The sequence below is a fragment of the Xyrauchen texanus genome, chromosome 20, assembly GCF_025860055.1.
Source record: "Xyrauchen texanus isolate HMW12.3.18 chromosome 20, RBS_HiC_50CHRs, whole genome shotgun sequence".
Classification (NCBI taxonomy): Eukaryota; Metazoa; Chordata; class Actinopteri; order Cypriniformes; family Catostomidae; genus Xyrauchen; species Xyrauchen texanus.
In genome coordinates this window covers 28,012,390-28,023,562 of record NC_068295.1, presented here as the reverse complement: position 1 = coordinate 28,023,562, position 11,173 = coordinate 28,012,390, and the positions used below count along the sequence as shown (strand labels likewise).

The 11,173-nt window shown below is 36.2% G+C and overlaps 1 protein-coding gene and 1 pseudogene across 1 annotated transcript; both read left to right on the top strand.

Moving 5' to 3' along the window:
* Nucleotides 1-320: 320 nt before the first annotated feature.
* LOC127660914 (nucleoplasmin-like protein NO29) lies at nucleotides 321-4,540 on the top strand. Its single transcript, XM_052151393.1, has 5 exons — nucleotides 321-528; nucleotides 769-860; nucleotides 1,203-1,322; nucleotides 2,530-2,623; nucleotides 2,762-4,540. The coding sequence occupies exons 1-5, from the start codon at nucleotides 456-458 to the stop codon at nucleotides 2,857-2,859; spliced, it is 477 nt and encodes a 158-aa protein (XP_052007353.1). The 5' UTR covers nucleotides 321-455; the 3' UTR covers nucleotides 2,860-4,540.
* Nucleotides 4,541-6,862: 2,322 nt separating this feature from the next.
* LOC127660571 (ADP-ribosylation factor-like protein 3) lies at nucleotides 6,863-10,951 on the top strand (annotated as a pseudogene).
* The last annotated feature ends 222 nt before the right edge of the window (nucleotides 10,952-11,173 follow it).

The following is an 11,173-nucleotide window of genomic DNA, read 5'->3' as shown; positions in this document are numbered from 1 at the left end:
GAATAAAAACGAGGCTGTGATTGATTCACTGTATAATTCTAATTTTCAGAACTTGTGTTTTTATTATACAACACTATAGTAAACATATAGTATCATTTATTTAGTACTATAGCTATCATTTCTAATATAGTTTTCCAACAGTTAAATTCAAGTACAGGTCTCTGCAGACCAATAATGGGTGTTATCAAATCTATGGGCGTTTTCAAATCGGGAAGGGCGTTTCTAAACTATCCAATGAATGCAGGGAATCTCAATGGTTTGAAAACGCCCACTGATTGGGAAAAGACCATTTTTGTTTTGCCGAGACATTACCCATCTACAATTTGACTTCAATGTCACTGTTGATGACGTCATGATTCCTGCGACGCTTTTCGCGAACTCGTGTTTTGAGTAGGCGATCTGTGCTGTCCTAGCCTGTATTAAATTGATATTATTAACGTAACATTTGAACAATAATGTCGTTTATGGATGACGAAGCATCGGACAGTGGGGTCGACTCAAGATCACGGTTGGAAAGTTTTGTATTCAGTAAGATCATTTCTCCGTTGTGAAAAACGATGTGCTACATGTATTTTAGACTTGCTAACACGTGGGACAGAACAACTGCAGTTGTCAGATTTTTTTCTCTAATACCTGTAACCATTGATATTTAAAGTTTAGGAAGCATTGATTTTACAAGAAGATATAATAGAAACGTGGTCGTTTTCAATAATTACTTCCGATGCTGTACGTATAAATATACTATACTTCACATTGTATTTCTTCTAGGTTGCGAGTTGTCCTCTGATGTTCCATTTTACACTTTTCAAGCAGATGATGATGATGATGATGATGTAGAACATTTTCTCGAGCTCAGAACGGTTAGTGCATTCTTGTTTAAAACGTGTGAGAGCTCAATTACTTGCACTTAAAGGGACAGTCATCTAAAAATGGGAATTCTGTCATCTTGTACTCACTCTCACGTTGTTGCTAACCTGTATGACTTTCTTGAGCACAACCTAGATTAACATGATACGCGTAATGTTAGTCTCAGTCAATGCAATTAAATTGAATGCTGACTGAGGGTGCCTAACCCTTGTGTTCCACTGAAGAAAGTCATATGGGTTTGGAACAACATGAGGGTGAGTAAATGACGACATAATTACCATTTGTGGGTGCACTTTTCCCCCATACCACAACTTACCCCATTTTCAAACCAATAGATTTGTCTGGGTGATGGTGCCAAAGAGGAGAATAATGTGGTGGAAGTGACCGCTATGAATCACCAAGGAAAGAAATTGTCGGTGCCTGTAGCTAATCTTCACAAATCCTGTCTACCTATGGTAATTCTGTTATTCTGAGTGGCTATTTCTGTTTACATTTACTACTCTATACCAGTATTTCCCAACCACTGTGCCACTGCACACCAGTAGAAAGATTGTCAAGTGTGCCGTGGAAAATTATCAAATTCCACAAAATAAATAAATTCATGAAAAAAACAAAATAATTTCAGGGATCCAAACTCCACACCTTTCGGAGAAATTCGCCGTTTTGAAACCACAGTCGGTCACACTTGTGATTGTGAAGAGCAATGATTAATGTGCAAAAGTGACTGATATTTATACACTTTAAAAGTCTTTCCAATGACTCGCTCTGCACAATACATTGAAGTTTATGAAGTGACGTCACATTACACCAAAGTGTTTTTCACACACGTTTCTGCTTCACCAATAATGTCTTTGAGAGTACTACGCAACAAGAAATATTTAAAAACTGTCCAAATTTGTGAAGAGACATTGAATGTCTCATAATTTCTTTTAATTAATTATTACCTTATTGTTCACGAATATCAGAGACCCCAGTTATTAAACTAATTTAAATTCACCAAGAAAACGCTTCGACCTAATAATAAACAAGTCATTTTATTACTTTCTGCGTTAAAAGCAACTGCAAGCTTTTTTCTGTCTTCCAAATACATGTTTTCAATGATTATTGTGCACACCTCCCGCTTTTTTATGTGGCAAACTCGTAAAATTGCCGCTCTGTGACACTTTCTGCAACTTGTCATGTGGAGGGCAATGTGGCGCTTGACTCTGGTGTTGAATGGAGCGTTGACGCCTCAACTCATGTGAAATGTGCTTTACAATTAAGAAAGAACATTATTGAAACTCAAAATGATTATTATTTGTCTGTTATTATGGTATTTTCTGATAAAGTCATATTCTGCAGTTTAAATGGGATACTGTAGGAAAATGAAACCATAGATCTGCTTTGTGTTTATAATTCTTATACTGAAGTCGGTAGATTTGTAGCCATGCATGTTTTAATAAAGGAAGAAGGTAAGGATGTTATTGAAACACTATTATTGTTGTCTTTTTGGATGAAAAATAATGCTCAGACTGAATGAGACTATAGATCTGCTTTGATCTGAATTTTTTTTTTTTAGGCGTAAAAAGTGTGCCGTGGCAGAAAAAAGGTTGGGAAACACTGCTCTATACTGTATAGATGTTCAAAATGCCTTCAAATGAGTTCACATCTGTTTCTTCTCAGGTAAGCCTTGGTGAGTTTGAGTTGATGGCTCCTGTTACACTACGCCTGAAATCTGGATCTGGACCAGTGACTGTCAGTGGGCTGCATTTAGTTGGTGAGGAATAAAACAGTCTTTATGCAGTGTGAAAGCAGTTTAGCCAGTCTCAATAAATCGTGTATATGCAAAGTTTTTTTGTTCTTATTCCTTTATTGTGAACTGAATAATGCACATTAATTCCTATGTCTCCTACAGCCACAGAGAATGAGGAAGACACTGACATGTCAGACGAGGAAGATGATGATAGTGAGGAGGAAATCCCTGCAGTCAAACCAGCGAAGAAAAAGCAGTAGCTTTTAGATTTTTACCAGATTTAATTGAAAGTGACATAGGATTTAACAGATTTTTGCACTGTCAGATGTGGTTGCAAATGTTAAATCGAAAGGTAAAGGTCTTGCGAACTTTTGACTTCATGTTGAAAATGATTTTATTTCTTATAATACTGTGACTTATGCATACAAGTGTCTGCATTAATGTGGTGGTTTCTCACAGTAAAGTATGTGAGCTGCTAATGTCAAGATTCAGTCCCAGTGACCTGGGGATTGAAATTAAAGTCCTGTCCTATCACTATTGTGTCCTTAAAGGAAAAACAATTCACTAAATTATCTATTCGATTTCGGTTTGTTTCTTATCTAAACTTACCATTGCATACAATAATTGTATTAGACTTGTGAATTATACTTTTGCATTCTTTATGAAACTTGAAGAGGTGGTCACCATAAACTGGCATTATGACACCACTGAGCACAAATCTTTTTTCAATTCCTCCCTTTAATATGACTTTCTTTTTCTTAACACAAAGTCAAACTGCATCTGCCTTTAACGGAAAGCACCAGCAGTGTTCTCTATTGTTTGTCTTTTATCCCACGGTCACTTGATATTGTTCTTATTGGTCTTTTTTTTCTTTTTTTTTTTTTTTGCAACAAAGGTTTTGAATCCCTTTTAGCCCCTTTTTAAAGGACTGATAGAATAATGGTTTGCATGGGGAACAAGGCGTTGATATAAATCTTAAAGGACTGCCATTTTTGTATTTTTACAATTTATTTACAAAATCTGTAAATAAAATGTTGTTAGTAGAATCTGTGTGGTTACATTTTTGACAAGCTCATTTTGTCATTTTGGTAAATTCAGCATTATATCATCAAAGAAAAAAATGCTAGTGCTTTAGTGTTTCTGTCTTGTCGGGCACATCTCACGCTCCTTACCTTCTATCTGATCCCACAATAGCTCAATGGGGTTAAGATCCATAACACTTTTTTCCAATTATCTGTTGTCCAATATCTGTTTCTTTGCCCACTCTAACATTTTTCTTTTTGATTCTCTGTTTCAAAAGTGGCTTTTTCTTTCCCATTCTTCCCATAAGGCTGCACCCCTGAGTCTTCTCTTTACTGTTGAACATGAAACTGATGTTGAGCAGGTAGAATTCAATGAAGCTGTCAGCTGAGGACATGTGAGGCATCTATTTCTGAAACTAGTGACTCTGATGTAATTATCCTCTTGTTTATTTGTACATCTGACATTCCACATCTCTTTCTGTCCTTGTTAGAGCCAGTTGTGCTTTGTCTTTGAAGACTGTAGTGTACACCTTTGTATGAAATCTAGTTTCTTTTTTTTTTAACTTTTTTGGCAATTTCAAGCCTTTTTGTAGCCTTAATTCCTCAAAACAATGATTGACTGTGAGTGATTGAGTTTCTAGAGAAAGCTGTTTCTATGTTGCCATTTTTTACCTAATATTGACCTTAAGACATGCCAGTCTATTGCATACTGTGGCAAGAAAAAAGACAATGTGAAGCTTAATTTAACAAAGTAGCTTTCAACTGTGTTTGATGTAATGACAAGTGATTTTCTAGTACCAAATTAGAAATGTATCACTTTTTCAAATAGTGATGGTGCTGTTTTTTTACATCAGTAATGTGCTCACTTTACTTTGTGATCAGATTAATGCCACTTTGGTGAATTAAAGTACCAATTTCCTTCCGAAACCGCAATATCTGTACATTATTCCAAACTTTTGGCTGCCTGTGTGTGTTTATATATATATATATATTTCATTTATGGCATTATTTAATTTAATGTCATATTTACTCTTTATAGGATTGAAAACAAGGCTGCGTGGGATAGAAGTACAGTTTCTTTAATGAGCCACACAGATATTTAAATAGTTGATCATTCAGCTAAAGAAACACTGAAAAAACATCTTTACAAACGTTTTTAAGAGAAAGAAAACTCCAGAAACACTTTGTGAAAATTAGATGCAGCTTCATGCAGTCTATCCCTCCAAAACTAAATAGGGTGCTACTCTGAAAAAGTTCTATAACTACTAATTCAACGGTTTTCATTCTCAATGAGTCACTGAAAAAAATAACTAATAATTATTTTTCTTAAAAAATAATGGATAATCATTATGAAACCAGCAACCTACTGTTCTGGTGACACTTGTTACTAAAATTGTAATAAACTAAGGAAAATAATATTGCAGTGAAGTCATATCAAAACAGCCATAGTGGGAGTGTAGCTCCACAACAAAACAGGTGATATTATAACATTGTTTCCACTCTCCTGCGGTTCCTTTAAATGACGCCTGCCGTATGAGCCGGTGACGTCACTTAACTCCCCTAGTAACGCTCGTCTGAGTCTCTGAAGATTTTGATATTCAAGGAATTATTAACAGGCCAGAATTTTGCGATCATAATGAACGGAATGGAATATAGTGTGGTAGAAGGTCACTTAAGTACTGCAGAGTTAGACCATGCAAAGCTTTGTATGTAGTTAACAGATTTTTTAAATTAATATGGAATTTAAAAAGTAGCCACTGTAACGATGATAAAATGGGGCTAATATGATCATATTTCTTGGTTCTTGTCAGCACTCTGGCTGCTGCAATTTGAACCAATTGGAGTTTATTTATTGATTATGCTGGACATCCTCCCAGTAATGCATTACAATAATCTAGTCTTGAGGTCATGAACGCATTAATAATTTTTTCGGCATCAGTAACAGAGAGCATATGCATTAATTTAGCAATATCTCTTAGGTGGAAGAATGCTGTTCTACAAACATTTGTAATTTGATTTTCAAAGGACAGACTGGTATCAAATATAACACCTAAGTTCTTTGCTGTTGAAGATGATGTAATAATTCAAATTTTATTTCTGATTATTTAAATTTTATCTGTAAGGAAATTCATGAAGTCAATACTCTTTATTCCTAACCAATCTAGCCACAGTACTGAATAAACATCTAGGTTTGTTGTGGTTATTTTCTATGAGTTTACTAAAATATGCTGACCTGGCAGCTTTTAGTGTCTGTCTGTAGCTACAGACACTAACCATCCAAGCACCACAAAATACTTCTAATTTTGTATTTTTCAACATGCGCTCCATTTTCCGAGCTGATCTCTTGAGAGCATGGGTGTGATCATTGTACCATGGTGCAGGGCTTATTTCTTTAATTTTCTTTACTCGAAGTGGGGCGACAACATCAAGGGTGCTAGAGAAGACTGCATTTATATTTTTTGTTATTTCATCAAGTTCTTCTGGGCTTTGGGGTTTATTGAGTGTATGAGATAGATCTGGAAGGTTATTAGTGAAGCTATCTTTAGTGGTCGAAAGAATATTTCTACCTGAACGATAGCGTGGTGCAGATTGAGTAACATTAGCTGATCGCAGCATACAAGATACGAGGTATCATCGCTCTGCTGCAGAATTTCTATATTATCAACATTAAATCTTGTGTATGATTATGGCGATGATTTGGTCCCGTTACATTTTGTCTGACTCCAAGAGAGTTGAGAATATCAATAAATACTAATCCCAATGTGTCATTTTCATTATCTATGTGAATGTTGAATCATCAACAATTAAATCTCTATCTACAGTAACTACAAGATTTGATAATTTCTTGAAATTTGCAAATTCGCAAATTCACCAAGGAAATCAGAATAAGGTCCGGGTGATCTATACATTGTAGCAAGTACAAAAGACTAGAGATTTTTATTTATATCTGACGGTGTCACATTAAGCATTATTAGTTCAAAAGACTTACATTTATAGTGCTTTGGTAGAAAGAGATCTAATGTTTAGTAGCCCTGTTTTTATATGATTTGTATTTTTAATTTGTTTGTTTTGTTCAAGTTTGACTTTAATACAATTTTTTCTAAATGATTTAGTGAGGGTTTTGTGTTTGGTAGTTTGGGGAACAGACATAGTCTCTAATAGATATCTAGGAGATACTGTCTCTATGTGTTGTAGTTTTTGTAGCCTGTGTGATGTCTCAAGGCAGCTAGCAGATGTTCGGATGAACCAGTTTGCCTGCTTCCTGACCTGGGCCCCAGTTAGTCAAATACTATCATTATTAAGACTATGAGCCAAATTATTAGAGAGGAGAGCGGCACCTTCCCTGGAGGGATGGAGTCCGTCTCTCTTTAGCAGGTCAGGTCTACCCCAAAAACTCTTCCAATTGCCTATAAATCCTATTTTATTCTTCTAACGGATTGGTCAGTGAGATGCTCCATTTACCTTCCATCATAAATTTTAGAAATCAGTTCGCGAGCCACATGAAATAAGGTGGTGGGCCGGTTTTGACCCGCGGGCCTTGAGTTTGACACCTGTGGATTAGACAATGGTGGAAAGACAACACTTCTCAAGCAGCTGGCCTCAGGGGACATTAGTCACATCACCCGTCACAGGTATACAAACGCATATACAATGGAAGACAGAAGTTTATATACACCATAGCCAAATACATTTAAACTCAGTTTTTCACAATTCCTGACATTTAATCGTAGAAAACATTCCCTGCCTTAAGTCAGTTAGGATCACTACTTTATTCTGAGAATGTGAAATGTCAGAATAATAGTAGAGAGAATGATTTCTTTCAGCTTTTATTTCTTTCATCACATTCCCAGTGCATCAAAAGTTTATTTGGTAGCATTGCCTTTAAATTGTTTAACTTGGGTAGCCTTCCACATGCTTCACAATAAGTTGCTGGAATTTTGGTCCATTCCTCCAGACAGAACTGATGTAACTGTGTCAGGTTTGTAGACCTCTTTGCTCGCACACTCTTTTTCAGTTCTGCCCACAAATTCTCCTTCAAATTGAGGTCAGGGCTTTGTGATGGCCCCTCCAATACCTTACATTTATATTTATGCATTTATCCAAAACGACTTACAGTGCACTTATTACGGGGACAGTCTCCCCAGAGCAACCTGGAGTTAAGTGCCTTGCTCAAGGACACAATGATGGTGGCTGTGGGGATCGAACCAGTGACCTTCTGATTCACAGTCATGTGCTTTAGCCCACTACACCACCACCAGTCCACCTTGACTTAGTTCTCCTTAAGCCATGTTGCCACAACTTTGGAGAAATGCTTGGGGTCATTGTCCATTTGGAAGACCCATATGCGGAATTGCGAATGAGCTTCAGCTTCCTGGCTGATGTATTGAGATGTTGCTTCAATATATCCACATAATTTTCCTTCCTTATGATGTTATCTATTTTGTGAAGTGCACCAGTCCCTCCTGAAGCACAGCACCCCTACAACATGATGCTGCTACCCCCATGCTTCATGGTTGGGATGGTGTTCTTCGGCTTGCAAGCCTAAGCCTTTTTCCTCCAAAAATAATGATGGTCATTATGGCCAAACAGTTCCATTTTTGTTTCATTAGACCAGAGGACATTTCTCAAAAAAGTATGATTTTTCTCGCCATGTGCACTTGCAAATTGTTGTCTGGCTTTTTATGGCAGTTTTGGAGCAGTGGCTTCTTCCTTGCTGAGCAGCCTTTAAGGTTATGTTGATATAGGTCTCATTTTACTGTGGATAAAGTTACTTGTTTACCTGTTTCCTCCAGCATCTTCACAAAGTCCTTTGCTGTTGTTCTGGGATTGATTTGCAGTTCTTGCACCAAACTACGTTCATCTCTAGTAGACAGAATGCATCTCCTTCTTGAGCGGTATGATGGCTTTGTGATCCCAAGATGTTTAAACTTGCGTACTATTGTTTGTACAGATGAACATGGCACCTTCAAGTGTTTGGAAATTGCTCTCAAGGATGAATGACTTGTGGAGGTCCACAATTTTTTTTTCTCTGAGGTCTTGGCTGATTTCTTTGGATTTTCCAATGATGTCAAGCAAAGAGGCACTGAGTTTGAAGGTAGGCCTTAAAATATATACACAGATACACCTCCAATTGACTCCAATCAAAAGCCAATTGGCTAATTGCCTAAAGAGTTGACATCATTTTTTGGAATTTTCCAAGCTGCTTAAAGGCACAGTTAACTTAGTGTATGTAAACTTCTGGCCCACTGCAATTGTGATATAGTCAATTAAAAGTGAAACAATATGTCTGTAAACAATTGTTGGATAAATTTCCCATGTCATGCACAAAGTAGATGTCCTAAACGACTTGCCAAAACTATAGTTTGCTAAAATTAAAACCGTGGAGTGGTTAAAGATGGGGTTTAATGACTTCAAACTAAGTGCATGTAAACTTCTGATTTCAAATGTTCAAAGTTGTATTTAAAAATGAGTTTGGAGTAATTACAAATTGCCATTAGAAAAGTTTCACAGTTTCTTTTTCTGGATCAGTCATTTGATGACAATGAAGTTTACCAAAATTGAAAGTGACATTTAACGGGGCATAAAGTAACATCTTGATTTCAGCAGCTACTGCAGTTGTCGATGCTGTTTATGGACAAGCAGGATTAAAAGTTGTAGAGACATTTAAAGAAAAGCCATATTAAACTGTGAAGAAAAAGAAGTGAATATTTTTTCTCTGGATCGTTATTCAAAGCTTGGTGTTCTTAGTTCATACACATGCGATTGGCCTACATGTAAGTGAATAAAAAATTCTGCTTTCATTCTTCTCTTGTTTCAGCACAGTACAACCTTATCAGGAATTTTTATTGTATTTATTTATTGTCCTTTCCAGGGCTTTAATATTAAGAGTGTGCAGTCTCAGGGCTTCAAACTGAATGTTTGGGACATTGAAGGCCAGAGGAATATAAGGTCATACTGGAGAAACTACTTTGAAAATACTGACATGCTTGTAAGTGTTTCTTGAGAGATATGTGCTGATGAGGTTTTTAAATTAATTAAACGAACAGCAGACTCATACTAATATAAGTGAAAGTTTATAATTTACATTCATATGTAGATCATTTAATTTCCTGTGAGTAATATCTGCCATATTTGCTTTGCTTTATGTGGTTGTTGTTTTTGCATTTCAGATTTATGTCATAGACAGTGCAGACAGGAAGAGGCTTGAGGAAATGGGACAGGTATTAAGATCTGTCTCTATAGCAAACGTATTTATTATGACTTGTTTTTTTTATGTGTGTGCAGATGTGTGAACTTAAGAGAGATTATAAACCATCCGAGGCCTCTGCAATATACATTTTCTCAGACTGTGTGCTTTCACACTTGTGCTGGTCTCAGTCATGCTATGTTTTGCAGCTTAGTATTATTACAGTTCACTGATCACTTAATGTTTCATGTTTATTCAAATTATACTCCAAATTGCTCCAGAGAAGTGTATCATTTTTTCATATACATTAATTCAAGTGATAATTATTTGACATTTCTCACTGATTGCTACTGAAGTGTTGCAATGAGCTACTGAATTACTATTTTGAATTGATCGTGCAGGAGTTGGCTGAGCTACTGAATGTGGAGAAACTTAGTGGCGTACCTATTTTAATTTTTGCCCACAAGCAAGATCTGCTCACCTCTGCTTCAGCCTCTGAGATTGCTGAGGGCCTGAACATGCACACCATTGAATTTGGCAAATTCAGTCCTGTTCTGCACTTACAGGAGAGGGAATACAAGTGAGTCTTTGCATTTATTTAACCTAAATTTTAGTTTTATATGCATTCAATTAACTAATTTCCCATCAACAGATTTGTTGCCAGTTAAACGTTTGTTTATGAAAGCATTTAACATACATTTTTATGTAATTATCAAGTTTTATGACATATTTATAGAGTTTAATATTTGTACTATTAGCAGTACTATTCCACTGAACAGAAGACGAGTTTAAAGGAGATTCAAGATGATCTAAAAACATGGAAAAAATGGTTATCATTTACAGCACCTACAATATACACTTTCTCTTATATTTCATATAAATTGTAACCAAATGTTGAATAAAAAAAAGTTAATTCAAGTCCATGTCATTTCTCAACTACCCTGGTTGTTGTTGGTTATTCATCATTAAAGCAAACTTATTCAAAGTGACTTGAAGGATAAGGATGAAGGACACTCCATCTAGGTTCCTCTTTACATAGGCCTTTACATGGACACTTTACATGGTGTCTTAAACAAATAAATGCATTTTCGTCACTTAGGATGTTATGAACTGGTATGCAAGAATGTTACAGCAAAGAAGTAGTAGTACCCTAGTACATTTTATACTTCTTTAAACTGTGATCATCCGAGGACTGTGAAAGCAAACTCTGTAGACTGCATCGATTCCCTACCAGCTAGCCCATTTTAAAGGGATATGAACTCCACTCCAATGCCAGCTGAGGAGGATAAGGGAGAAAAAATGTATAACCCCCTGACCCCTTTGAACCCAGCCATTGTCTAAATGTCTCTGCCATCCAATCTATCT